This window comes from Aquarana catesbeiana, linkage group LG13 (assembly GCF_042186555.1).
Source record: "Aquarana catesbeiana isolate 2022-GZ linkage group LG13, ASM4218655v1, whole genome shotgun sequence".
Lineage (NCBI taxonomy): Eukaryota > Metazoa > Chordata > Amphibia > Anura > Ranidae > Aquarana > Aquarana catesbeiana.
In genome coordinates this window covers 223,642,764-223,670,697 of record NC_133336.1, presented here as the reverse complement: position 1 = coordinate 223,670,697, position 27,934 = coordinate 223,642,764, and the positions used below count along the sequence as shown (strand labels likewise).

Here is a 27,934-nt window from a genome sequence, read left to right as displayed (position 1 = left end):
CGTGGGTTGCATTATTTTCAGTAAATTGCATTTTTACAGGGTTTCAATTTAGCTGACTTGAATGGCCAAGAGGTCAATACTCCATAATGCAGCTCTCAGGATTTTGATTTCCTGCTGCATGCAGCATGTTGGTGTGATCCATCCCCATTAAAAGTGGCGTATTTCTCAATATTGGAAGGTGTATGGAAATGCTCCCATTTCCAGTTATTTGATTACAATCTCCTGAGCTCAGGCAATGAACTCTTGAGAAGGCTTTGCTGAAATGTCAGGAAATCGTAATCAAGAAGGCTGACGGAGTGTTTTCCCAATAATCTGCACAGATATACCGGAAACCAGCTCCCGCACCTAAGAATCTGAGATGCTGGTTGCCCAAGTGAGAACAAAATCTGACAGACGTTCCCTCCGCTTTGGAAAGTGGTGGTGCCACTTCATGCAGAACAATATTTATTTTTTTTAAATTCCTTTATTTTCACACTAAGTAGATACAACCGTTTACATATTCAGTAATAAAGCAATGCCAAAGTGAAGCATGAGGAGTATAAAGAAAAAATTGTAAACAGTAATATCAGAAACAACAAGGTCAACAAATCTAGTTACCTTAGTTAGCACCATAATCAAAGCTTATAGGGGTGGTATCCCGGTATAACAATACTGCCTATGTATGGGACCTTGCGAGTGCTCTGGGATCTTAGTTGTTTGACTTAATGCTGACTTCCTTGTATGTTAAATTGTGTCACTCAGTGATATAAGATCATTTTTCATACATTTGGTAAAAGCGGGGATCTAACAAGTTATGTAGTACAGACATGGGACCAATGAAGAGTTAATGGATGTTAGGATTTACTCTGTATCTGGACAAAAAGAAACCCATGAATGAGGATGCATAATACAATGACTGGTGTCCCCAAGGGTAGGAGAGGAATATAACCAGGATAAAAGGGGGAAAGAGGGCAAAGAAAGGGGAGGGGACAGAAAGGAGAGCGGAGACTGAAAGGGTGAGGTAGTAAAAAAGAGGGGGAAAGAAAGTATGAGAAAGATATAGTAGGATGTGTTGTCCTCTGCCTGGGGGATGATGCTAACCCATTAAGTTAGCTAGATTGTGCCATTTCCTGAAGATAGGCTTCTGTGTAGATAAAATGCTGCCAGGGTCTCCAGGTCTCTCGGAAGGTCTCCTCTCTGTTGTGTAAGGTAGCAGTGAGATCCTCCATATCCCTTAGTTCGTTCACTTTAGTAAATCATAAGGACTTCGCCGCTGGTCTCTCCGATCTCCAGCAAAGGGGAATGCAAGCCTTTGCTGCATTCAGTAATTGGATGGTGAGGGAGGTCTTATATTTCTTAATGGGTCGTTCTGATAGGTGGAGCAGACAGGCTGCAGGATTCCCTTCCAAGGAGACACCGGTGAGGTGTCCGATTGTGCGGGTAACCTCGAGCCAGAATGGGGCGAGCTTGGAGCATGTCCAGAAGATATGTAACATCGTCCCCTCCTCTGCGCCACAGCGCCAACAAAGGCTGGGCACCTGAGGGAAGAAACGATGCAGAATGGCAGGAACCCTGTACCAACGTGTCATAATTTTGTAACAGGTTTCCTGAACCCTAGTGGCAATTGAGGATTTCTGAGCAAAGTAGAGAATTTTTTGTCTCTGCACATCAGTGAAGTGGGTTCCGAGTTCCTCCTCCCATTTAGTGAGAAACAGGGGTACGTACCCTTCCTCTGGTTGGGTTAGGGATGAATATAACAGTGAGAGACAGTGTCGTATTGGCTCCCCACGATGGCAAATAAGCTCCAGTTCAGTAAGCTTGCGGGTAATGCCTGGTTTCCTCAGGCAGCTGCGCAAAAAATTACGCAGCTGTAGGCCACTCCAAAAGTCTAGGGGAGGGTCCGTCACTGATGTCCCGGCTTCTAAGGAAAGTTGACCATTGGGCCCCAAGAAATCGTGTAAACGAAGTTTGGTGCCCATTGCCAGTCGCTTAAATTGCGAGCTCTGAAATCCGGGTGGGAATTCTGGATTACCTAAAATCGGTACCATGGGGGACGGCTGCGGGGACACCGATGAGCGCCGAAAAGCATCTCTGACCACTGTTAGGGTGCTGCCCAAGGTGGGGTGCTCTGCAAGGTCCTTAGGCAGTGGCGTAGTGATCCAAGGCCAGCTCTTGGCCGAACCCCCGGAGTCCTCTTCCTCCATAGCGACCCAGTGCTTCGCCTCTGCGTGACAGTGCCAGTCCACCAACCTAGTTAGGTGGACTGCTCTGTAATAAGCCTTAATGTCCGGCAGGCTGACCCCCCCCCCCCCTACTTTTCGCCAGGTAAAGAAGTTGGAGTCTAACTCGTGGTTTGCAATGGGACCAGACAAAGGCCCGAAACATGGAGTCAATTCATTTGAAAAACGCTGGAGGTAATCGGATGGGAAGCGCCTGCAGCAGGTATAACACCCTTGGCAGTAAAGTCATCTTGAGGGCACTACATCTGCCGAACCAAGTCAGCGTCAGAGAATGCCAGTGTAGGAGGTCCGTTTTGAGACGTAGGAGTAGCGGGGCAAAATTAGCCGAGTATAATTCAGCAGGATCTAAGGTGATGTCAACTCCTAGGTATCGTATAAGCTTGGTTGCCCATCTCAATGGAAAGGCCGAACGTAAACTGACAATTCTTTTGTCTACCGTTATGTTAAGAATGGAGGATTTGGTTAAACTGATCCGGAACGAGGAGAGAGTACCGTATTCTTGAAGGGATCGGAGCAAGTTTGGGAGAGAAGTAAGTGGTTCTGTTAAAAAGAAGATAAGGTCGTCCGCAAAAGCAGCCACCTTATGGGACCCCGAGGGTTTCGGGTAACCTACAATGTCTGAGTTCGCCCTTATCGTACATAGAAGGGGTTCTAGGGACAAGATAAAGATCAGGGGGGAAAGGGGGCATCCCTGACGTGTGCCATTTCGAATGCCAAAAAAGTCAGATTGCGTCTCGTTTACCTTGACCGATGCCGTGGGGTGAGTATACAAGGATAGTATCCACTGTAACATGGATGAACGAAGGCCTATGTGCTCTAAAGTTGCCCGGATAAAGGACCAGTCGACACGGTCAAAGGCCTTCTCCGCATCGGTTGACAGCAGGAGAAGAGCCCGTTTAGAAGTCCTTGCCGCATTTATCAGATTAATAACTCGGATGGTGTTGTCCCTTGGTTCTCGCAGCGGCACAAAGCCTGCCTGGTCTCGGTGGATCAGACTCGGTATGTGGGGGAGCAGTCTATTGGCCAGGATCTTGGCAAAAAGTTTAAGGTCCGAATTCAGGAGTGCAATTGGGCGATAACTCCCACATAGTGGCGGATCTTTACCCTCTTTCAGAATGAGGGAGATATAAGCCCTTAGGGTGTCTACTGGGAATAAGTTTCCCTCCGTAATGGTGTTAAGAGCAGAAACCAGGGGTTTTGCCAGTATGTCGAAAAAAGTTTTGTAGTATACTGGGGTTAGGCCGTCAGGGCCAGGGGCCTTTTTTGGTTTCGAAGAGGCCAGTGCCGCTCCCAATTCTTCAACAGTCAAGGGTTCCTCCAACTCCTCCCTTACATCATCTGGTAATGATGGCATGCCTGAGGTAGCTAAGTAAGATTGGGGGGTATGCCTGCCTTCCACTGGGGAGTCCATAGGTTGCAGTCTGTTTAAGTTATAGAGACCTGTATAGAAAGAGCGGAACTCCTCCGCCATGTCTGAAGAGGTATTTAGCTTCTGTCCCGTAGATGACTGTATGTGAGGGATATAGGTTTTCGTGCGAGGGCCCTGCAGGGCTCTGGCCAGAAGTGACCCAGGTTTGTTTGAGAACTCAAACATAGTGCGACGTGCCCAGGCTAGTTTCTGTTTGGTCTTATAAAATAAAAGCGTACAAAGTTCCTCACGGGCCTTCTGAAGATCTCGGAAGGTTGTGCGAGCAAGACTAGCCTTATGTATACTCTCCAGGTTGCGGATCAATGCAAGAAGTTCCTCTGTGCGTCAAAGTCTATCCCTCTTGAGACGGGCTCCTATTTTGATCAATGCACCTCTTACAACCGTCTTGTGGGCTTCCCAGACCACAAGGGGGTTGGGGACTGACCCCTCGTTGACGGAAAAGTACTCCCGCAGTGCGTTCAGTATCTCCGAGCGAGTTTCCTCCGATTGAAGCAGTGCTTCATTCAGTCGCCAGTAGGGATGAGCTTCGTGTTCGAGTCGAACCCATGTTCGACTCGAACATCGGCTGTTCGATCGTTCGTCGAATTGCGAACGATATGGGCCGTTCGCGCCACATTCGTGTGGCGCGTCACGGCCCATAATTCACTGCGGCATCACAGTGCATTGCTTGCTGGTGATTGGCCAAGCATGCACTATGACCCGCATGCTTGGCCAATCACAGCGCCGCCTTAACAGAGAGCCGTAATTGGCCAAAGCCAAGGAGGCTTTGGCCAATTATGGCCAGGGCTGGACTGGCCATCGGGACTACCGGGAGATTCCCGGTGGGCCTATGGCTCAGTCTGGGCCAGTTTCACTTTAGCCGCGCATCGATCTACCGTCAACCGCCGACAGCTGGCGCCTGACGGGTAGATCAAGATTAGCCAGCATGCAGAGTAGCGCAGGGAGCTTCTGTAGTAGTAAGTTCTCTCTCTCGTGTCATCACGCTGTTCCCCGGCGGCCCCTCCTCTCTTCTCGTCTATACCAATTGGCTTGTACGATCATCTGGTATAGACAAGAAGAGAGGAGGGGCCGCCGGGGAACAGCGTGATGACACGAGAGAGAGAACTTACTACTACAGAAGCTCTCTGCGCTACTCTGCATGCTGCCTAGTAAGATCTCACAATGTGCCCTGATGATATTTCCCCCAATGTGCTATGTGCCCCATCATGTGCTATGTGCCCCATCATGTTTCCCCCGATGTGCTATGTGCCCCATCATGTTTCCCCCGATGTGCTATGTGCCCCATCATGTGCCCCGATGTGCTATGTGCCCCATCATGTGCTATGTGCCCCATCATGTGCCCCGATGTGCTATGTGCCCCATCATGTGCCCCGATGTGCTATGTGCCCCATCATGTGCCCCGATGTGCTATGTGCCCCATCATGTGCCCCGATGTGCTATGTGCCCCATCATGTGCCCCGATGTGCTATGTGCCCCATCATGTGCCCCGATGTGCTATGTGCCCCGATGTGATATGTGCCCCATCATGTGCCCCGATGTTTTATGTGCCCCATCATGTTTCCCCCGATGTGCTATGTGCCCCATCATGTGCCCTGACAGGGCTGGACTGGGACAAAAATGTGGCCCTGGACTTCATCCAGACCGGCCCAGGGCACAACACATCAGGGCACGGTACATCAGGCCACATCAGGGTACAGAGCCAGGCACATCAGGGCACAGCACATCAGGGCACAGCACATCAGGGTACAGAGCCCAGCACATCAGCGTACAGGGCACAACATATCAGGGTACAGTGCCCAGCACATCAGCGTACAGGGCACAACATATCAGGGTACAGTGCCCAGCACATCAGCGTACAGGGCACAACATATCAGGGTACAGTGCACAGCATATCAGGGTACAGAGTCCAGCACATCAGCTAATAGGGCACAACACATCAGGGAACAGTACATCAGGGTATAGCACATCAGGACACAGAACATCAGAGCACATGACATTGAGGCACAGCACACCGGGGCACAGGACATCAGGGCACAGGACATCGGGGCAAAGCACATCGGGGCACAAGGCACATCAGGGCGCATCAGGGCACATAGCACATCAGGGCACGTGGCACATCAGGGCACATCGGGGCACATTGCACATCAGGGCACGGTCACATCAGGGCACGGGCACATCAGGGCACGGGGCACGTCAGGGTACGGGGCACGTCAGGGCACTGGGCACATCAGGGCACATTATGGCACATCAGGGCACATGGCACATCAGGGCACATTATGGCACATCAGGGCACATGGCACATCAGGGCACGGGGCACATCAGGCCACATGGCACATCAGGGCACAGGGCACATAAGGGCACATTATGGCACATCAGGGCACATTATGGCACATCAGGGCACATGATGGGGCACATGGCACATTATGGTGCACATCAGGGCATGGGGCACATCAGGGCATGGGGCACATCAGGCCACATGGTACATCAGGGCACAGGGCACGGGGCACATGGCACATCAGGGCACATGATGGGGCACATCAGGGCACGGGGCACATCAGGCCACATGGCACATTAGGGCACGGGGCACATGGCACATCAGGGCACATTATGGCACATCAGGGCACATGATGGGGCACATCAGGGCACATTATGGGGCACATTAGGGCACATCAGGCTACATGGCACATTAGGGCACGTGGCACATCGGGGCACATCAGGGCACATAGCACATTAGGGCACATCAGGCTACATGGCACATTAGGGCACGTGGCACATGGCACATCAGGGCACGGGGCACATGATAGAGCACATAGCACATCAGGGCACATGATGGGGCACATAGCACATCGGGGGAAACATGATGGGGCACATAACACATCGGGGCACATGATGGGGCACATATCACATCGGGGCACATAGCACATCGGGGCACATGATGGGGCACATATCACATCGGGGCACATAGCACATCGGGGCACATGATGGGGCACATAGCACATCGGGGCACATGATGGGGCACATAGCACATCGGGGCACATGATGGGGCACATAGCACATCGGGGCACATGATGGGGCACATAGCACATTGGGGCACATGATGGGGCACATAGCACATCGGGGGAAACATGATGGGGCACATAGCACATGATGGGGCACATAGCACATTGGGGGAAACATCATCAGGGCACATTGTGAGATCTTACTAGCCAGCATGCAGAGTAGCGCAGAGAGCTTCTGCAGTAGTAAGTTCTCTCTCTCGTGTCATCACGCTGTTCCCCGGCGGCCCCTCCTCTCTTCTTGTCTATACCAGATGATCGTACAAGCCAATTGGTATAGACGAGAAGAGAGGAGGGGCCGCCGGGGAACAGCGTGATGACACGAGAGAGAGAACTTACTACTACAGAAGCTCCCTGCGCTACTCTGCATGCTGTGCTGGCTAATCTCGATCTACCCGTCAGGCGCCAGCTGTCGGCGGTTGACGGTAGATCGATGCGCGGCTGAAAGGGAAACTGGCCCAGACTGAGCCATCGGCCCACCGGGAATCTCCCGGTAGTCCCGATGGCCAGTCCAGCCCTGTGCCCTGATGTGCCATGTGCCACGTGCCCTAATGTGCCATGTAGCCTGATGTGCCCTAATGTGCTATGTGCCCTGATGTGCCCCGATGTGCCACGTGCCCTAATGTGCCATGTAGCCTGATGTGCCCTAATGTGCCCCATAATGTGCCCTGATGTGCCCCATCATGTGCCCTGATGTGCCATAATGTGCCCTGATGTGCCATGTGCCCCGTGCCCTAATGTGCCATGTGGCCTGATGTGCCCCGTGCCCTGATGTGCTATGTGCCCCATAATGTGCCCCATCATGTGCCCTGATGTGCCCCGTGCCCTGATGTGCCCTGTGCCCTGATGTACCATGTGGCCTGATGTGCCCCATGCCCTGATGTGCCCCATGCCCTGATGTGCACCATAATGTGCCATGTGCCCCATCATGTGCCCTGATGTGCCATAATGTGCCCTTATGTGCCCTGTGCCCTGATGTGCCCCGTGCCCTGATGTGCCATGTGCCCTGATGTGTCATAATGTGCCCTGATGTGCCATAATGTGCCCTGATGTGCCCAGTGCCCTGATGTGCCCAGTACCCTGATGTGCCCCGTACCCTGACGTGCCCCGTGCCCTGATGTGCCCGTGCCCTGATGTGCAATGTGCCCCGATGTGCCCCGATGTGCCCCGTGCCCTGATGTGCCCGTGCCCTGATGTGCAATGTGCCCCGATGTGCCCTGATGTGCCACGTGCCCTGATGTGCTATGTGCCCTGATGCGCCCTGATGTGCCCCGATGTGCTTTGCCCCGATGTCCTGTGCCCTGATGTCCTGTGCCCCGGTGTGCTGTGCCTCAATGTCATGTGCTCTGATGTTCTGTGTCCTGATGTGCTATACCCTGATGTACTGTTCCCTGATGTGTTGTGCCCTATTAGCTGATGTGCTGGACTCTGTACCCTGATATGCTGTGCACTGTACCCTGATATGTTGTGCCCTGTACGCTGATGTGCTGGGCACTGTACCCTAATATGTTGTGCCCTGTACACTGATGTACTGGGCACTGTACCCTGATATGTTGTGCCCTGTACGCTGATGTGCTGGGCACTGTACCCTGATATGTTGTGCCCTGTACGCTGATGTACTGGGCACTGTACCCTGATATGTTGTGCCCTGTACGCTGATGTGCTGGGCACTGTACCCTGATATGTTGTGCCCTGTACGCTGATGTATTGGGCACTGAACCCTGATATGTTGTGCCCTGTACGCTGATGTACTGGGCACTGTACCCTAATATGTTGTGCCCTGTATGCTGATGTGCTGGGCACTGTACCCTGATATGTTGTGCCCTGTACGCTGATGTATTGGGCACTGTACCCTGATATGTTGTGCCCTGTACGCTGATGTACTGGGCACTGTACCCTGATATGTTGTGCCCTGTACGCTGACGTGCTGGGCACTGTACCCTGATATGTTGTGCCCTGTACGCTGATGTGCTGGGCTCTGTACCCTGATGTGCTGTGCCCTGATGTGCCTTGTGCCCTGATGTGCCTGGCTCTGTACCCTGATGTGGCCTGATGTACCGTGCCCTGATGTGTTGTGCCCTGGGCCGGTCTGGATGAAGTCCAGGGCCACATTTTTGTCCCAGTCCAGCCCTGCCTGGAGAGAGCATTAACTATGGATGCCGCCATTTCCTGTAGATCTTGCCTTGTGGGCAGACCGGCCACAATGTCTCTGAGAGAGCCCTCTACATTACTGCCTGTCTCCCTTGTATGGCCGCTGCTAGGTTGGGTGTCTGTGATTGGGATCACAGGGGATAGTATAGGTGAGGCTGTCCTGTCATCTTGGGCTGCTCGGTCGCCTCCAGCATTGAGTCCCGGCTGAGTGCTCTTCTTAGATGAGGTGGCGGTGCTAGTCGGAGGAACTCGAGGCGGCGCCATCTTGGCCCGAGCGGCGGGGGAAGAAACAGCGTGTTGTCTGAGGAAATAGTGGGTGATTTCTGACCCTTTCTGTGCCCCCAAGTCCAGCGGGTGTTTGCTGGCCCCTGGCATGAATTCCGGCTCTCTCTGACAGGATTTACTGTTCGTTCTCAGGGCTTCCCCACACAGAGCTCTGAGGTGTGCGTCCTCACTCTGCCATCGCTCGGCCACGCCCCTGAACAATATTTATTTGAGGGTTAGGAGGTTCAGGTTTTGGGGGCTGGACTCAGGACTAGACTTCATTTTGGGTTTTAATGCTGAGAACATAGAGTAACAAAAGGGACTCTTCTTAGCATCTGCTGAGGGGTTCAGCTTTCCAGACTGAGTTGTAGGCTTCTTTGCTTGGGAAGATGGAGCTACGCCTACCGTTCTCTCATGGCCATTATGACATGGGCCTTATGGGCGAATTAGAAATCTGCAGGGAGCTAACAGAACTCCAGCATACTAGGGAACTTGTACATTGTCCACACTGGGTAATGTAACGTTTTTTCATGGAGCATACTGGGAATTTAGTTGGTTCCACCATGCTGAGCTGGTGGAAATTTGCACAGGGGTATGCCCACCACCCCTGCCATGGGTTGACAGCATTTGCTGACCACTCTGACTGTGGGGCGGCAAGGAGCGTGTTATGTGTTCACCAATACTGGGTATTTCTTGTCTGGGCTAGACTGGTGTGATGGGGAAGAACGAGGTGGGGAAGTACAGGCTCTATAGGTTCCATTGAGAAACTCAAACCTGTGATTTTGCCCAGTATGAAAACAAAAAAATGTCTTCCTTAGATAAAAACTTATTACCAAATGTATTGTTGTTGTGCCCGACTAAATCACCAGATGGGTGGAGCTGGGCTTAAAAGAATGACAACATTATGATGTGGGAGGGGTAAAAGGAATGGGAGCATGGGAGGAGTAAGAGGGATGACATTGTGAGAGGAATTACACTGTGGGAGGAGTGAGAGTAATGATGATGTGGGAGAAGGGCCAGGAATGACAATCTGGGAGGAGTGAGAGGAATTAAACTGTTGGAGGAGTGAGATGAATGATGATGTTGGAGGAGTGAGAGGAATGATGATGTGGGAGGAGTGAGAGTAATGATGATGTGGGAGGAGTGAGAGGAATGACAATCTTGGAGGAGTGAGAGGAATTAAACTGTGGGAGGAGTGAGAGGAATGATGATGTGGGAGGAGTGAAAAGAATGACAATGTGGGAGGAGTGAGAGAAATGACGATGTGGGAGGAGTGAGAGGAATGATGATGTGGGAGGAGTGAGAGGAATGACATTGTGGGAGGAGTGAGAGGAATGACAATGTGGGAGGAGTGAGAGGAATGACATTGTGGCAGGAGTGAGAGGAATGATGATGTGGAAGGAGTGAGAGGAATGACAATGTGGGAGGAGTGACAAATGACAATGTGGGAGGAGTGAGAGGAATGATGATATGGGAGGAGTAAGAGGAATGACAATGTGGGAGGAGTGAGAGGAATGATGATGTAGGAGGAGTGAGAGGAATGATGATGTGGGAGGAGTGAGATGAATGATGATGTGGGAGGAGTAAGAGGAATTACAATGTGAGAGGAGTTAGAGGAATGAAATTGTGGAGGGAGTAAGAAGAAGGAGGATGTGTGAGGAGTGAGAGGAATGATTATGTGGGAGGAGTTAGAGGAATTACATTGTGGGAGGAGTTACACAAATTACATTGCGGGAGGAGTGAGAGAAATGACAACGTGGGAGGAGTGAGAGTAATGATTATGTGGGAGGAGTTAGAGGAATGACATTGTGGGAGGAGTTAGAGGAATGACATTGTGGGAGGAGTTAGAGGAATGACATTGTGGGAGGAGTTAGAGGAATTACATTGTGGGAGGAGTTACACTAATGACATTGTGGGAGGCGTAAGAGGAATGACCCTGTGGGAGGAGTGAAAGGACTAAAAATGTGGGAGGAGTGAGAGAAATTAAATTGTGGGAGAAGTGAGAGGAATGATGATGTGGGAGGAGTTATAGGAATGACATTGCAGGAGAAGTGAGAGGAATGACATTGTGGGAGGAGTTAGAGGAATGAAATTGCAGGAGAAGTGAGAGGAATGACATTGTGGGAGGAGTGAGTGGAATTAAATTGTGGGAGGAGCGAGAGGAATGATGATGTGGGAGAAGTTAGAGGAATGACAATGTGGAAGGAGTGAGAGGAATGACATTGTGGGAGGAGTGAGAGGGATGATGATCTGGGAGGAGTTAGAGGAGTCACAATGTGGGAGGAGTGAGAGGAATGATGATCTGGGAGGAGTGAGAGGAATGACATTGTGGGAGGAGTGAGAGGAATGATGATCTGGGAGGAGTGAGAGGAATGACAATGTGGGAGAAGTGAGAGGAATTACATTGTGGGAGGAGTGAAAAAAATGAGGATGTGGGAGGAGTGAGAGAAATGAGGATGTGCGAGGAATGTGAGGAATGATGATGTGGGAGGAGTAGGAGGAATGGCATTGTGGGAGGAGTGATAGGAATGGCATTGTGAGAGGAGTAAAAGGAATGATAATGTGGGAGGAGTGAGAGGAATGAGGATGTGTGAGGAAAGATGACACAAGATGAGTAAGAGGAATGACAATGTGGGAGGAGTGAGAGGAATGGTGTTGTGGGAGGAGTGAGAGGAATGACAATGTGGGAGGAGTGAGAGGAATGATGATCTGGGAGGAGTGAGAGGGATGATGGTGTGGGAGGAGTAAGAGGAATGACAATGTGGGAGGAGTGAGAGGAATGATGATCTGGGAGGAGTGAGAGGGATGATGGTGTGGGAGGAGTAAGAGGAATGACAATGTGGGAGGAGTGAGAGGAATGACTTTGTGGGAGGAGTAAGAGGAATGATGATGAAATTTAAAAAAATGACGAAGTGGGAGGAAGGGAAAAAAGGGGTAAACAGGAAGAATTGAGTCGACAGGGACTGAATGAGGAGAACTAAAAGAACGATGGAAACAGAAGAATGATGTGGAAGAAGCATAAACAATGATGTAGGAGGATTGAGGTGAATGTTGTGAGTGGAATAAAAGGAATGAAGTGGGAGAAGTTAGAATATGGGAGGGAATGAGAAGAAAGATTTGAGGGGAGCAGGAGGCATTGAAGAGCGAAGTGAGAGGAATGCAGTTGGTGGAATGGAATGAAGGTGGGGGAGGAGAACACATGATGCTAAGGGTGCAATGTGGGGCAGGTGAGGCCTTGTACCTTGGGAATCCTAAATTCTAACATTTTATACCCAACTTGCAGATAAAGAATGCGGCAGCGAATGTCCTGCGAGAAACATGGCTCATTTACAAGCACACCAAACTAATAAAGAAGATTGACCATGCCAAAGTCCGCAAGCACCAGAGGAAGTTTCTGCAAGCCATTCATCAGTGAGTAGAATCCTTCACCACCAATGACCTTTTCCATGTGACTCCTCTCAATGCAATGTCTGTTTTACCATAAAACTATACCAATGTAATACATGACAAAGGATTACCAAAGCACCATGGTGTAGCTAAAGAGCTGACTGCTTTGGGGTCTGCATTGTCTCATTAAAACCTCACATGCAGTCTATCCTACGACTTGTATAGTTTCGTGTTTAAATGTTAGCTTGAGGTATTGACCTCTGTAAACAACCTGGTTTCACTACAGAGACATGTAAAAAGAAAATGAAATAGGCTTGTCGTTTGACCATCTATGAGAGCTCAGAATTTGAGGTACGTAGAAATTTGGTTTTCAAAAAATAGGTGCATGGTTGGGGAAAGGGGGGGGGGGGGGCGGCAAGGGAAGGGATGGGAATCTCTCACAAAACTGTAGGGCTTTATTTTATTTTGAAGAAAGAAGCCAGTTGTTCATACAGTTCAGTAGCTCAAGCTGAAACTTAAATATACAAGGAATGAGTCTGAGCAGTGACTTCTTCCCCTCCCCTATTCCCCTATAGCAGGGGTCTCCAAAATTTCTAAACAAAGAGCCAGTTTAATGTCCTTCAGACTTTGGGGGGGGGGGGGACTGTGGCTTTTGGGAGTAGAAAATGAATGGTCCCAACATCAGTGGGATAAAAATAATGCTGTATCTTTTGTTTCAGAAGGAGCAATTGTGCCCCATCATAGGTGTCATTGGGAGGAGTTATGTCCCATTGTTGGTGTCAGTGGGAGGAATTGTGGCCCATTTTTGGTTGTCATTGGGAGGAATTGTGTCCCATTGTTGGTGTCATTGGGAGGAATTGTGCCTCATCATTTGTGTCATTGGGAAAATTGGTGCTCCATCATTGGTGTCATTGGGCTTCATTGTTGGTGTCATTGGGAGAAATTTTGCCCCATCATTGGTGTCATTGAAAGAAATTGTTGGTGTCAGTGGGAGGAGCTGTCTCCAGTCGTTCAGACTTTAGGGAGGGCAGACTGTTGCTATTGGGTGTAGAAAGGGTCCTGATCTCAATGGGAAAAAATAATGCCCCATTGTTTGTTTTAGTGGGAGTAATTGTGCCCCATCATTGGTGTCAGTGGAAGGATTTTTTTCCCCATTGTTGGTGTCATTGGGAGGCTTGTGCCCTATCTTTGGTGTCATTGGGAGGAGTTGTGCCCCATTGTTGGTGTCATTGCAAGGAATTAAGCCCCATCGTTAGTGTCATTGGGAGGAATTGTGCCCCATCATTGGTGTCATTGAGAGGAATTGTGCCCTATCGTTGGTGTCCTTGGCAGGAATTGTGCTTCCTCATTGATGTCTGTGGGAGGAATTGTGCCCCATCGTTTGTGTCAGTGGGAGGAATCGTGCTCCATCGTTGGTGTCTTTGGGAAGAGTTGTGTCCCTTCATTGCTGTCAGTGGAGGGAATTATGCCCCATCGTTGGTATCCATGGATGAAATAGTGTCCCAAGGGCCAGACAAAAGCAAGCAAAGGGCCACAGTTTGGAGACCTCTGCGCAAGAGGTTTTAGTGAAAGTCTGGCTGGTAGCAGATGATAACTGCTGAGTACACTCTTTAGCTAATCCATAGTGATCTAGGAATACTTTTACAAAAAAAATTTAAAAATTAGATAAAAATCATCAATTTAAAATTCCATAGTCAAAAAACGTTTTTCATAGTTCTGGATAGAGTAGGGAATATTATAGAGACACAACAGGACGTGAGAGAGGAAGTCCCCTACTAGACAGTTTCACCATTGAAAATCTTCAACCCTTTGAATGGTTCCTCCAGGACAAAAAAGGTGAATCTCCCCAGCAGGAACACAGACAACAATAAAAACCCTTGTCAACGCCATCCACCACAAAATAAAAATGACTTCAGATACATACATTATTCACGCTATATTTTAGGCACACAACACATCTTTTCCGGCAGGCTTGGTGGCCCTTCCAGAACGTCTTTTTTGATGCTTCTTGGGATTCTTTGACCGAGAACCAGAAGTATATCACGGAAGATGCTCATGTTGGGTCACTTGAATGCAGAGCCACCAGACATTTTTGAACTAGGAGAAAACATTGGCAGAAGGTTCAGGAGGGGCGCCCTTTCAATAGGAAGCTAAGATCAAGAACTTGGGGTCATGACCTCCAACCGGGAGGAAGAGGAAAGTTCAAAAACTAAGCTTAGAAAGCATTATTTTCCTGAAAGAGTGGCCGACGCTTAGAAGAGTCTTCTAACAGGTAGTGAGTCAACAGTAAGTAAATTTAAACATTTTTAATTTTTTTTGCAGGTTACGGAGTGTGAAGATGGAACAAAGAAAGTTGAGCGACCAAGCCAACACATTGGTTGATCTCTCAAAGGTAAGTGTGCACAAGTCTGTATTGACCATTGGGGTCGGGTGTCAAGGAACACTTGGAGGTCATCAATTGCTTCAGCATTTCTGGTCTAGACAAATGCAGAACAAAACCTTCTCTACAGCCATCAGTTCTAGTGTCTCGATCAAATGTTTCTTGTACCGTTTTTAAATCATAAATATAGACACCATCAGATGGGAAAAGGCAAGCATCCAATCCAGATTTTTACATTTTAGATCTTTTTTTGTCTCTTATTCTCCCCCCAATCCTCATGTGTTTAAGGAAAAAAAAAATCAAATTTCTACCCACCCTCTTCATGTTCCAGTGCTGCTCAGGACTTCCTCCTCAGTCCAGCATTGGCAGTCTACTTTGGGCAGAAGGACAGTTGCGTCATTCTGCCCATTTCCTGTGTTTACGTGTTCCGTATAGAGGAGTCATCACGCAGGCACTGGAAGGTACTGGGAGACTGAGCAGCACTCATACCTCATTCCATTTATGAATAGATTGCAGCTTTGCTCTATAGAGTTGGGATCACTTGACTTTTTTTTGTTTTGCATAATGTGCCTGACAGAGAGAAATGACGCACATGTCTTCACTTTCTTTGTATGTTATATTAGGTGTTTTGAACATGTTACTCCAGAGGTGTCAAACTTAGTTTCATCGTGGGCCGCATTAGCAGTATAACTGTATCTAGGGCAGTGGTCTCAAACTGGCGGCCCTCCAGCTGTTGTGAAACTACAAGCCCCATGAAGCATTGCAAGGCTGACAGTTACCAGCATGACTCCCACAGGCCGAGGCATGATGGGACTTGTAGTTTTGCAACAGCTGGAGGGCCACCAGTTTAAGACCCCTGATCTAGGATGTCCTATGTACAGAGTGCAGGGTTCAGAAGTGCATTATGTACAGAGTGTAGTTCCAGCGGTAACCTATGCGCAGAGCTCAGGGGTGCCCTATGTACAGGGTGCAGAGTTCAGGGGTGCACTATGTACAGAGTGCAGAGTTCAGGGGTGCCCTATGCACATAATGCAAGGTTTAGGGGTGCGCTATGTACAGAGTGCAGTGTTCAGGGGTGAATTACACACAGAGTGCAAAGTTCAGGAGTGCGTTATGTACAGAGTGCAGTTCCAGGGGTTCCCTATGCACAGAGGGCAGAGTTCAGGAGTGCGTTACATACAGAGTGCAGTTCCAGGGGTGCCCTATGCACAAGGTACAGAGTTCAGGAATGCACTATGTACAGAGTTCAGGGGTGCACTACCTATAGAGTGCAGAGTTCAGGGGTGCCCTATGCACATAGTGCAAGGTTTAGGGGTGGGCTACGTACAGAGCGCAGGGTTCAGAAGTGAATTACGCACAGAGTGCAGAGTTCAGGAGTGCGTTATGTACAGAGTGCAGTTCCAGTGGTGCCCTATGCACAGAGAGCAGAGTTCAGGGGTGTGCTATGTACAGAATGCAGAGTTCAGGGGTGCCCTATGCACATAATGCAAGGTTTAGGGGTGCGCTATGTACAGAGTGCAGTGTTCAGGGGTGAATTACACACAGAGTGCAGAGTTCAGGAGTGCGTTATGTACAGAGTGCAGTTCCAGGGGTTCCCTATGCACAGAGGGCAGAGTTCAGGAGTGCGTTACATACAGAGTGCAGTTCCAGGGGTGCCCTATGCACAAGGTACAGAGTTCAGGAATGCACTATGTACAGAGTTCAGGGGTGCACTACCTATAGAGTGCAGAGTTCAGGGGTGCCCTATGCACAAAGTGCAAGGTTTAGGGGTGGGCTACGTACAGAGCGCAGGGTTCAGAAGTGAATTACGCACAGAGTGCAGAGTTCAGGAGTGCGTTATGTACAGAGTGCAGTTCCAGTGGTGCCCTATGCACAGAGAGCAGAGTTCAGGGGTGTGCTATGAACAGAGTGCAGAGTTTAGGGGTGGGCTGTGTACAGAGTGCAGGGTTTAGGGGTGCACTTTGTACAGCGTGCAGGGTTTAGGGCTGCGTTACGTGCATAGTTCAGGGGTGCACTACATGCAGAGTGCAGAGTTCAGAAGTGTGTTATAGAATGCAGTTCTAGGGGTGCCTTATGCAGAGTTCAGGGGTGCGCTATGTACAGAGTGCAGATTTTAGGGGTGTTCTTTGTACAGAGTGCAGGGTTTAGGGATGTTCTGCATACAGAGTACAGGGTTCAGGGGTGCCCTATTCATAGAGTGCAGAGTTCAGAGGTGCGCTAAGTACAAAGTGCAGAATTCAGGGTTGCGCTATGTATAGATTGCAGAGTTCAGGGGTGCGCTATGTACAGAGTGCACTGTTTAGGGATGTTCTGCATACAGAGTACAGGCTTCAGGGGTGCCCTATTCATAGAGTGCAGAGGTGCGCTAAGTACAAAGTGCAGAGTTCAGGGGTGCGGTATGTACAGAGTGCTGGGTTCAGAAGTGCATTATGTACAGATCGCAAAGTTCAGGGGTACCCTATGTATAGAGTGCAGAGTTCAGGAGTACGCTATGTACAGAGCACAGAGTTTAGGGGCGTGGATCATTTTCTCTCTCAGATTCTGGAAATCTGTCTCCACAATGAGTACATGCAGAGATCTGCTAGATCCTGAAGCCACTGAAAGCAAAGCTGTCCCTTTGAAGCATTGAAGGCTTCTGTGTTTACAAGTGATAGCGAGGAGCGGAGGGTGAGAGCTGAAGGTGGTGGAATGGAGTTCCACCAGGTTCCAGCTGGGTGTAAGAGGCCACATGACAAGGATAGGCAGGCCAGATTTGGCCTGTGGGCCCAGTGTTTGACATATGTGTTTCACTCTATGGTGGTCCTAATTTACTCAATCCTCATTCAAACACCACACTGAGTCATTCATTTGGGGAGGTAATTAGTAATTTTATGGTCAGGCTTACAGTTAGGTGGCAAAAACGACTCCATAGAAATGTAGTTCTCTTTGACACATAAGGAAGGTTATAATAAACAGTCATACTATGTTTCTTCAAAACTTTAGGCTTTATGAACAATCACTTACCAGTGTTGCTTGTTCCAAAATTTCTGCAGATGCAAAGTGTGATGTACGACCTCATAACGGAGCTGAACGACCGCAGCGAGGATTTAGAGAAGCAGATTGGCAGCCTGGAGACCAAGCTGGACCAGATCAATTCCACCTTCAACACTCTTCCCGTCCTCATTGTGGATGCCCTCCAAAAACAGCAGCAGCACCTGCTCTCTGTGGTCCTGGAGTCCAGGGGACTGGGGGTAGCAGTGGGAACGCCACAAACCCCTCTCTCTGACAGCCCCATGGGGATAAGTTCGGCGTCTTTTCCAACGCCACACACCAGCTCCAGCAGCTGCTGAGTGGGCAGAGGAAAGACCTGACCTGGGGTGGTAGAACCCCAAAACTTACGTGTGCCCTCGGTAGGAATATTTAGGAGAGGATTCGGGGGCTGCTGGCTTCCAAAAAAAAACATCATGTATTCCTCAGCTAACATGGGATAGCCTTTACATTGGAAAAGAAGCTTGCCCTTGTGACGGGCTACCGGTCAAGCAGCAGAACACCTTCGAGAAGTTGGGAGACGTTATGGTGTGTCCACTCATTCACTGCCAAGTGACCTGCGATGCTTAGCGTAGACAACAAGGGTTATCAACCCTACTTCCTCCAGTTGACACATTCTGTGATCTTCCTGATGTTGCCCTTTTTCCATTCTTCTATTGCCCTCCAATGTCTGGGCACTTCCATAGGGGCTAACGCCACTTGGCAAGTTCAAAAAAACTTTCAAATTCATGACCTGTTCTTCTTCCTCCAGACGTCTAAAAAAATCAAGTGCCTGCACATTGAAGGTGGTTAATGTCACAACCAAGTGCAACCCCGCAGAAGTTTCACAAAAAAACCAGAAGGATCCAATAGTGGTTGACCACGTGGATGAAGAAATCGTCGGTGGGGCTTGCCGAAAAAACAGAACTGGAATTCCTTTGTGCTTTCACACTCTGAAATTCTGTGCTTGGCATATGAATGCTACATTTATACTCAACAAACTGCTGTATCAGACAAATTCCACGCAAAAAGGGGCACCCAAGAGTGTCCCGAAGGCTTTGGGGGTGGCGGCAAATTAACGGTCTCTCGATGCGCCATGTTCATCGACTTACGTTAGACTTGAGCACACGCCACTTCTTTATGTATTTTTGCACCAACAACAACCAAATAGTAGAATTAAATATATATATATAAAATATAGATATATAGAGAGTATCTACCAGCGCAGAGGTCTGGCAAACAATTATTTGGGGGGGGTGTTTTAGGAATCACTGTGTATTTGCAGCCAAGGCTTGTTGCTGCCGGATAAACGCTGTAGCTCTCTTCGTAGCTCTTGAGCTGCCGTTTTTCAAAATCCCTACTGCCAAAAAAAAAATTTTAAAATTTTACATTTATGCTACAAACAATCAAACTCTGAGCACCTGCTCCTTTTTTCAAATGCCCTAACAGAAATTTGGTTCATCCATTTCAAAAGGGAGATGGTTTTCCCCTTAGCATGAAGGCAGCCATGTTGAGGATAAAACCAAATATTTATCATCTAGGCGTAACTGGCAAATGTGCCACGTCTTAGGGGGTCCACAACCGGCAGTTATCTCATCTCTAGCGAAAGCAAACGGGAGAACTGCCTTTGTGATTGGCCCCCATGACTTTTTCATGATTGACTTCTATTGGAACAGGGAGCTGCATACACATGTTGAAAGTTGTCCAGTTCCTGCCGAAATAACCGTTTTCAGACGTTTTTTTGGCCTATGTGTACCTGGCATAAGTTGGGCAATGTTGCATCATGATGTGCAAGTAGTGAAAGGATCACCTCTTTTCTATGGTAGAAGGGCAACAAGCTTTCAACTTTAAATCTTGCAACACACCTCCAAAATTGTCAACGAGTGCTTCGGAAAGTTGCACACGCTCCTGTTTTTAATCATACCTTCAGTTCTAGTAAAAAAAAAAAGTTACATTGCCCTTGTTCTTCATCATCAAGGTTTCATAGTATTTTGGAAGGGTACCATCTTATTTTTCAAACTTTCCAAACATGTGTGGCATTACCGCCCAAGGCACCCTACAGGATCAGATCCTTTATGAAACAGTCACGATCAGTTCTGTAGGCCGTGTTACCACAGTAATGGCTAAAAATGAAGGCATACAGTATAAGAATAGGCCTTCAATGTTACAAATTCCAAAATATGTTAAAGCCTTGATGTTTGTATGAACCAAGTACAGAGTCTGTCTCTCCAACTCTCCTCCTTCACAGCGTTATCTTTATTGCTAAATTGCAGGTGCATTTTAAAACCTACAGGACTCAATTGGCATAGACCAGCTTTTCTCAACCAGTGTTCCGTGGAACCGATGGTTCCTTCAAGGGTTCCTCCAAAGGTTCCTTCATAGGCTCCTTCAAAGGTTACTTCATAGGTTTCTCAAAAGGTTCCTTCATTGGTTCCTCCAAAGGTTCCTTCATAGGTTCCTTCAAAGGTTCCTTCATAGGTTCCTCCAAAGCAGTGGTCTCCAAACTGCGGCCCGGGGGCTGGATGTGGCCCTTTGCTTGCCTTTATCTGGCCCTTGGGGCACTATTCCTTAAACTAATATAAGGCAATATTCCTTCCACTGACACCAACAATGGGGTAATATTCCTCCCATTAACACCAACAACGGGGCAATATTCCTCCCACTGACAGCAATGATGGAGCATTATTCCTTCCCCTGATACCAACAGTGGGGCATTATTCCTTCCTCTAATGATGGGGCATTATTTTCTCCCATTGACCCTGGGACATTTTCTACTCACACTGGCCACAGTCCGGCCCCTTAAAAGTCTGAAGGACAACAAACTGGCTCATTATTTAGAAAGGTTTGGAGACCCCTGCTTCAAAGGTTCCTCCAAAGGTCTTTTTTTGGCAATTAGCAATTTCTGACTCTCAGATATGTAACTACTGATGCCAGTGATCTTTTTAGCTCTCTGTAAAGAGTAGGGGAGGAGATGTCATCAAACTGATGGCCATGTAAGCAGCATTCTTCCCACTGCTCCCCACACTAATGTATCTTGAGCTGTTGATATATTAATTATTGTCTGGGGCTTCCTGATGCCTGGAAATTATTTTGAAGGTTTGTTCATGTTTACAAGGTTTGAGAAAGGCTGGCACAGACCAACCTTTCTCAACCAGTGTTCCGTAGAACTAAAGGGTTCCTCCAAAGGTTGCTAGGGGTTCCTTTGGCATGGTCCCTTCATGTTAACCAGGGTTGAGAAAGGCTGGCATAGACAATGCTTGGATAGGTCACATCAGTGCCAAATGGCACTGACTGTGGGTTTCCTTAGTCACCCAAAAGCCCGTATTTTTCTGAATGTGAGTTTGGCTCACCAAAACCTTGCTTCCTATGGGCCAATCAGCAGAAGATAGAAGAAATTCTTAGGTGGCCCAGCCTTCAAGTTTATGGATATAGGTCAAGTTACACATGTCGGATTTATCTAAACGACTAGTTCAGGGAGATATGTTTATTTTATTTTTTTTACCTAAAAAAAAAGAAAAAGACCATGACTGTGCGGTGAAGACAACCATTTAGAGACTGCCTTGATGATCCTCTAAAAACACTGCCCAACCTGCCAGTAACGGAGCATGCCTTCTGTCCAATAAGGAGGAGAGGCTATTTGTGCCTCCGTGCAGAACAACCCCCTCTACTGGTGACATATTCCAGGAGCAAATTGCAACTTTTTTCATTGATGAACGTATCAATGTCCTCTGTTCTATCCATAGTCAATATTTACTGATGCTACCTGCAGAATATTCCATTATTGGCCTCTCTGGAGATCTGCAGATCATCGCTCTGTCCCATCTACGCACTGGCAGATACATATTGATATATTCTGCAGAAATTTTCCATCAATTACCTCTCCGGATCTGCAGAACATTGCTCTGGCCCATCTACCTCCTGACAGATATATATTGATATATTGTGCAGAGCATCCGCTACTTTCCAGTTAGAGGAACCAATGCTGGTTTTGTTTTGCCCTTACGCTGACCACGGTGCATCACAGTGTTAAACTTTCCTTTTGGACTTTTTTTTTTTTTTTGCTAAATTTACCAGTTAAGGGCATTTTATAATTCCTTAATAAGACTCGAATAAAGAAGCTACATAAAGCTGCCTGTTTTGTGCTGTAGGGCTTATAGTTGTGCAGTGTTATATTTAGCCACGTATGCTGTACTTCCTTTAAGTGCACCTTTCAAATATATGTATTGGTGAGAACCATGCTGTATGCTGGCCAGTATTCAGGAGAGCGCACATGTCCGGTCTCTAGTGAATTGATAGGCTGCATCCTCAGTGATGTCACCAGTCTCTAGTAAATTGATAGGCTGCCTTCTCAGTGATGTCACCGGTCTCTAGTGAATGGATAGGCTGCCTTCTCAGTGATGTCACCAGTCTCTAGTGAATGGATAGGCTGCCTTCTCAGTGATGTCACCGGTCTCTAGTGAATGGATAGGCTGCATTCTCACTGATGTCACCGGTCTCTAGTGAGTGGATAGGCTGCATTCTCTGTGATGTCACCGGTCTCTAGTGAATTGATAGGCTGCATTCTCAGTGATGTCACCGGTCTCTAGTGAGTGGATAGGCTGCATTCTCAGTGATGTCACCGGTCTCTAGTGAATGGATAGGCTGCATTCTCAGTGATGTCACCGGTCTCTAGTGAATGGATAGGCTGCATTCTCAGTGATGTCACCGGTCTCTAGTGAATGGATAGGCTGCATTCTCAGTGATGTCACCGGTCTCTAGTGAATAGATAGGCTGCATTCTCAGTGATGTCACCGGTCTCTAGTGAATGGATAGGCTGCATTCTCAGTGATGTCACCAGTCTCTAGTGAATGGATAGGCTGCATTCTCAGTGATGTCACCGGTCTCTAGTGAATGGATAGGCTGCATTCTCAGTGATATCACCGGTCTCTAGTGAATGGGTAGGCTGCATTCTCAGTGATGTCCCCGATCCCTAGTTTTTGGATAGGTTGCATCCTCGGTGAAATCACCCGTCTCTAGTGAACAGATAGGCTGCATCCTTGGTGATGTCACCATTCTCTAGTTAATTGATAGGCTGCATTCTCAGTGATGTCACCAGTCTCTAGTGAATGGATAGGCTGCATTCTCAGTGATTTCACCGGTCTCTAGTGAGTGGATAGGCTGCATTCTCAGTGATGTCACCGGTCTCTAGTGAGTGGATAGGCTGCATTCTCAGTGATGTCACCGGTCTCTAGTGAATGGATAGGCTGCATTCTCAGTGATGTCACCGGTTTCTAGTGAATGGATAGGCTGCATTCTCGATGATGTCAGCAGTCTCTAATGAATAGATAGGCTGCATTTTCAGTGCTGTCACCAATCCCTAGTTGTTGGATAGGCTGCATCCTCGGTGATGTCAGCAGTCTCTAGTAATTGGATAGGCTGCATCCTTGGTGATGTCAGCAGTCTCTACTGAACGAATAGGCTGCATGCTCGGTGATGTCAGCAGTCTCTAGTGAATGGATAGGCTGCATTCTCAGTGATATCATCGCTCTTTAGTGAATGGATAGGCTGCCTTCTCAGTGATGTCACTGGTCTCTAGTGAATGGATAGGCTGCCTTCTCAGTGATGTCACTGGTCTCTAGTGAATGGATAGGCTGCCTTCTCAGAGATGTCACTGGTCTCTAGTTGTTGGCGAGGCTCCACTCTCAATGAAGTCACTGGTCTCTAATAAATGGATAGACTGCATTCTTAGTGATGTCATCAGTCTAAGGTGTATGGATAAGCTGCATTCTCATGAATACTGAAGCGAATTGGCTTCCTCCATGAAGGACAGTTGTATTTTATACCTATTTCTCTAGAATACAGAAGTTTAAGAATAAAGGCACCTTTATTACAATCCTGTGGAAGACCTAGAGGAGTAGGTGTATTGATCTCCATCCAGTACTGTTCTCGACCTACCCAAAGACATTAGGCAACAAACGCCGTCAACTTTGATTTGGCGTTCGGCTTACGATCCCGCTCACCGCTCCTCTATCCACAAAGAACGAGAATGCATTACTATGAAATATAAATAAAATAAAAAAATGTATCAGTGTTGAGTTGCCAAACATCCTGTGGTCATCCATCCTCCATGTAAAGTAGACTTTTAGCCTAATGTGCCGAATGGGCTTCATCGACTTGCCCAATGCTGTAGCTCCCTCTTGTTGTCCTTCGTTAGCTGGCTCCTTGGGGGGGGCCCAGACACATAGATTTTAGTTACAGAAACCATCCCGCGTGATTTAATGTCAGTCTGTTTTAGGATCTGTTTTTAAGTCAGGGAGATGAAATGTTGGTGTTTCTAAAATTTTTGCATCAACCTTATCCATGCGTGTGGCCAAAACGAAGAATTTCACTCTCGTTGACTCCTTGGTTGTGATCCAAGACGATAGTGCAAATTTCACTTTTTGGCAAGGGGGGGGGGGCAAAGACACCTTTTTCCTTTTTGGGGGGTTTACAGGGAATACTGAGTTTTTGAAAATTTCTTGGACAACCTTTAAATGGGACAACCATTTTCTGGATTGAAGAGAGACTATGCCTTGAAAAGCCATTTTGGTGACACAGTGGATAAAAAATAAGTAGTAGATATTTTTTTAAATAGTTTTTCTTTTCACCAAAAATGATGGTTCGCTTGGATCGCCAGTCTGGAGGGTACTGGTGAGCCTTATTTTCCGATTCAAGAAAGGATACTCTAGCTTGTCTCCAAGAGGAAGGCAAAAGGTTTATTTTGGGTCATGGAAAGCACGGCCAGGCTGTCGTTGAACTACCAAAAAGTTGCTTTTGGGAGGGGGTGACAAATGAGACGCTCCTTCCTCTCCCCCTTGCTGGGGCCAAAAACAAGTTGCTCCAGACATCTGTTGGGTATGTCAAGTATTTTCAATAAAGGTTTTCCCATGTATAGTGCTTCAGAAGGCACTTACCATGAAGAAGACCTGATCTGAATATCCCCTGTTGACCTTAACTGGTGGCCTACTGCAAGGTATGCATGCTGGTACTTGAATTTTAGATAAATGTCCCCCTAAGATGTAATGGAGCAGCCATTCTCTTACTCCTCAAATATTTAAGTCTGAATTCAGCTTGATCACAAGTGAAGTCATGGTCATAATTCATTATAATTACCAGTGCCAACATTTGGGGGAAAGGTGCATTTAGGGTGGTTTAGTTTAAAGAAGCCATTTGTTGCAAAAAAACAGGTCCAGGATAGTTGGATGAAGTTTCCCCAACCCTCAGGAGCTATTTAAATCTTATTGCACCCCTAACAAATTTACCATTTACTCCAATATATCTCACCAAAGTTGCAAAATTTTGCCAAATTTTTGGGAGAATTAAAACTCACAATTTTACTCATCCCTACCTTGATGTATCTACTTCAGCAATTGGTAACAGTCTACTTAGCTTATCACCACAAGGGATCTGTAGACACCTTAAAGTCTTTGTGTAGCATTATGGTTTAGTGGAATGGAAACTCTCAATTCTGTTCATCCCTTCCTTGATGTATCCATTGCATTAGCTGGAAGATAATCTACTTAGCTTGTCGCCACAAGGGATTTGTTGACACCTTAAAGAATTTGGGAAGCAAAGTGGCTTAGCTATTAGCCTTGCGCCACTGGGGTCCTCAGTTCGAGTTTGAGTTGCAAAATTGTGCCAAAGTTTTGGAAGAATGAAAACTCACAGTTCTGCTCATCCCTACCTTGATGTATCCACCGCATCAGTTCGTAAAAGTCTACTTAGCTTATCACCACAAGGGATCTGTAGACACCATGAAGACTTTAGGTAGCAAAGTGGCTTAGTGCTTAGCCTTCCACCAACGGGGTCCTTGGTTCGAGTAGGAGTTGCAAAATGTTGCCAAAAATTTGGGAGAATGAAAACTCACAATTCTGCTCATCCCTACCTGGATGTATCTATCCCTATCCCTACGATGATTGATGTATCCACTGCATCGATTGGTAAAAGTCCACTTAGCTTATCACTACAAGGGATTTGTAATCCCTACCTGGATGTATCTAACACATTAGTTGATAAAAGTCCACTTAGCTTATCGCCACAAGGGATCTGCAGACAGCTTGAAGACTTTGGGTAGCATTACGGTTCAGTGGTTAGCCTTGCACTACTGGGGTCCTCTGTTCTGAGTTTCAGTTGCAAAATTTTGCCAAAATTTTGGAAGTATGAAAAATCAGTTTTGCTCATCCCTATCTTGATGTATCTCTCGTATCAATTAGTAAAAGTTCACTTAGCTTATCATCGCAAAGGGATCTGTAGATACTTTGAAGAATCTGGGTAGCATAATGGCTTAGTGAGTAAGCTTGCAGCACTGGGGTCCTCGGTTTGAGTTTAAGTTGCCAAATGGTGCCAAAATTTAGGGAGAGTTAAAACGTACAATTTTGCCCATCCCTACCTTGATGTACCCACTGCATCAATTGGTAACAGTCCACTTAGCTTATCACCACAAGGGATCTGTAAGCACCTTGAAGAATTGGGTAGCAAAGTAACTTAGTGGTTAGCCTAACACCACTAGGGTCCTCAGTTTGAGCCCTGGTCAGTCCTTGTCTAGTCCTGCTCATCCCTACCTTGATGTATCCACTGCATCAATTGGTAAAAGTCCACTTGGATTATCACCACAAGGGATCTGTAGACAGTTGGAAGATTTTGGGTAGCATTATGGTTTAGTGGTTAGCCTTGCACTACTGGGGTCCTCTGTTTGAGTTGCAAAATTTTGGCAAAATTTTGGGATTATGAAAAAAATCACAGTTTTGCTCATCGCTATCTTGATGTATCCCTCATATCAATTAGTAAAAGTCCACTTAGCTTATCTCCACAAAGGGATCTGTAGATACACTGAAGAATTTGGGTAGTATAATGGCTTAGTGGGTAGGCTTGCACCACTGGGGTCCTTCGTGTGAGTCCTGGCCAGTCCTAGTTTAGTCCTGTTCATCCCTACACTGATTGATGTATCCACTGCATCAATTGGTAGAAGTCCACTTAGCTTATCACTACAAGGGATTTTTAAGCATCTTGAAGAATTTGGCTAGAAAAAATGGCTTAGTGATTAGCCTTGGTCCACTGGGGTTCTTGGTCCAGGTCAGGACATTACCTGCATGGGGTTTGCATGCTTTCATTGTGCTAAAATGGGTTTCCTCTGGGTAGTCTGGTACCTTCCACACTCCAAAGACATGCTGGTAGGTTAACTGGCTCCTGTCTAAAATCGGGACTAGTATCATAGTCTTCTGAGCACAACAGAGATGGCTAACCCAACAGCAGATAAAGCGTATTGACACATACGCGGTTGAATAAAAACGCTGAGGTAAAGTTCAACAACAGCCGGGCATCTGCCATTTCTTGCATCCTCTAAACCTCTGCTTCCTCCTTACAGGTCTAAAGTGGTTCCGTTGGGGGCGCATTTTCCGACTGTTGCGTAGAGAGTTTACTGTGTCAAAAAAACAAGAACAAAACAAAAACGCCATAATTGTCTTGCGGAAGAATGTAGAATGTTCTGTCTCCATCGTCCTCCCAACAAAGTCGTGTCGAAGGCTTTTTCGTCACCTTTTATTTTACTAAATATTAATCTTCCTCCTAAGTATTTTTTTATATTTTATAGAAAACAAAAAAGAAAAAAGAAAAGAAAGAAAGATTATCCTTAACTAAGCAAGCTATTTTTTACTCTTTCTATATAGAATGCTGGTGATACGGCCTGGCTCTGGCTGGCCCGGTCACTCTTATCCATGGTAAATAAACTATACTACATTTGCTATGAAATAAAAACCCGTCTCAGTGTCCTTTTATTCATGTGAGTGATCGAGAGAGTGAGGCGATGTTCGAGAGCAATGGTGGTGATTGGCCTTCCTATTAAAGAAAGAAGTCTCATAAGGCCTCATTCACATGTGCGAAGGCTGTGTTTGCCCACACCTGAGTGATTGCCGGATTGGGAGCAGAGGCTGTATCCATGCCGCCGCTGCATCCTAATTGACGTGAATGGGACTGCCTGTGCATGGGTGAAAGGAATACCTGTGCATCCCCATGTGGGTAAACACGG

The 27,934-nt window shown here is 47.4% G+C and overlaps 1 protein-coding gene across 1 annotated transcript in view; it reads left to right on the top strand.

The window, feature by feature from the left end:
- KCNN3 (potassium calcium-activated channel subfamily N member 3) overlaps window positions 1-27,663 on the top strand; it is a 145,198-nt gene extending 117,535 nt beyond the window's left edge. Inside the window, exons 6-8 of the mRNA XM_073609243.1 lie at window positions 12,403-12,530; window positions 14,829-14,898; window positions 17,919-27,663. Of these exons, the coding sequence (XP_073465344.1) occupies window positions 12,403-12,530; window positions 14,829-14,898; window positions 17,919-18,215 (495 nt within the window). The 3' untranslated portion in view covers window positions 18,216-27,663. The remainder of the gene's footprint in view (window positions 1-12,402; window positions 12,531-14,828; window positions 14,899-17,918) is intronic.
- The last annotated feature ends 271 nt before the right edge of the window (window positions 27,664-27,934 follow it).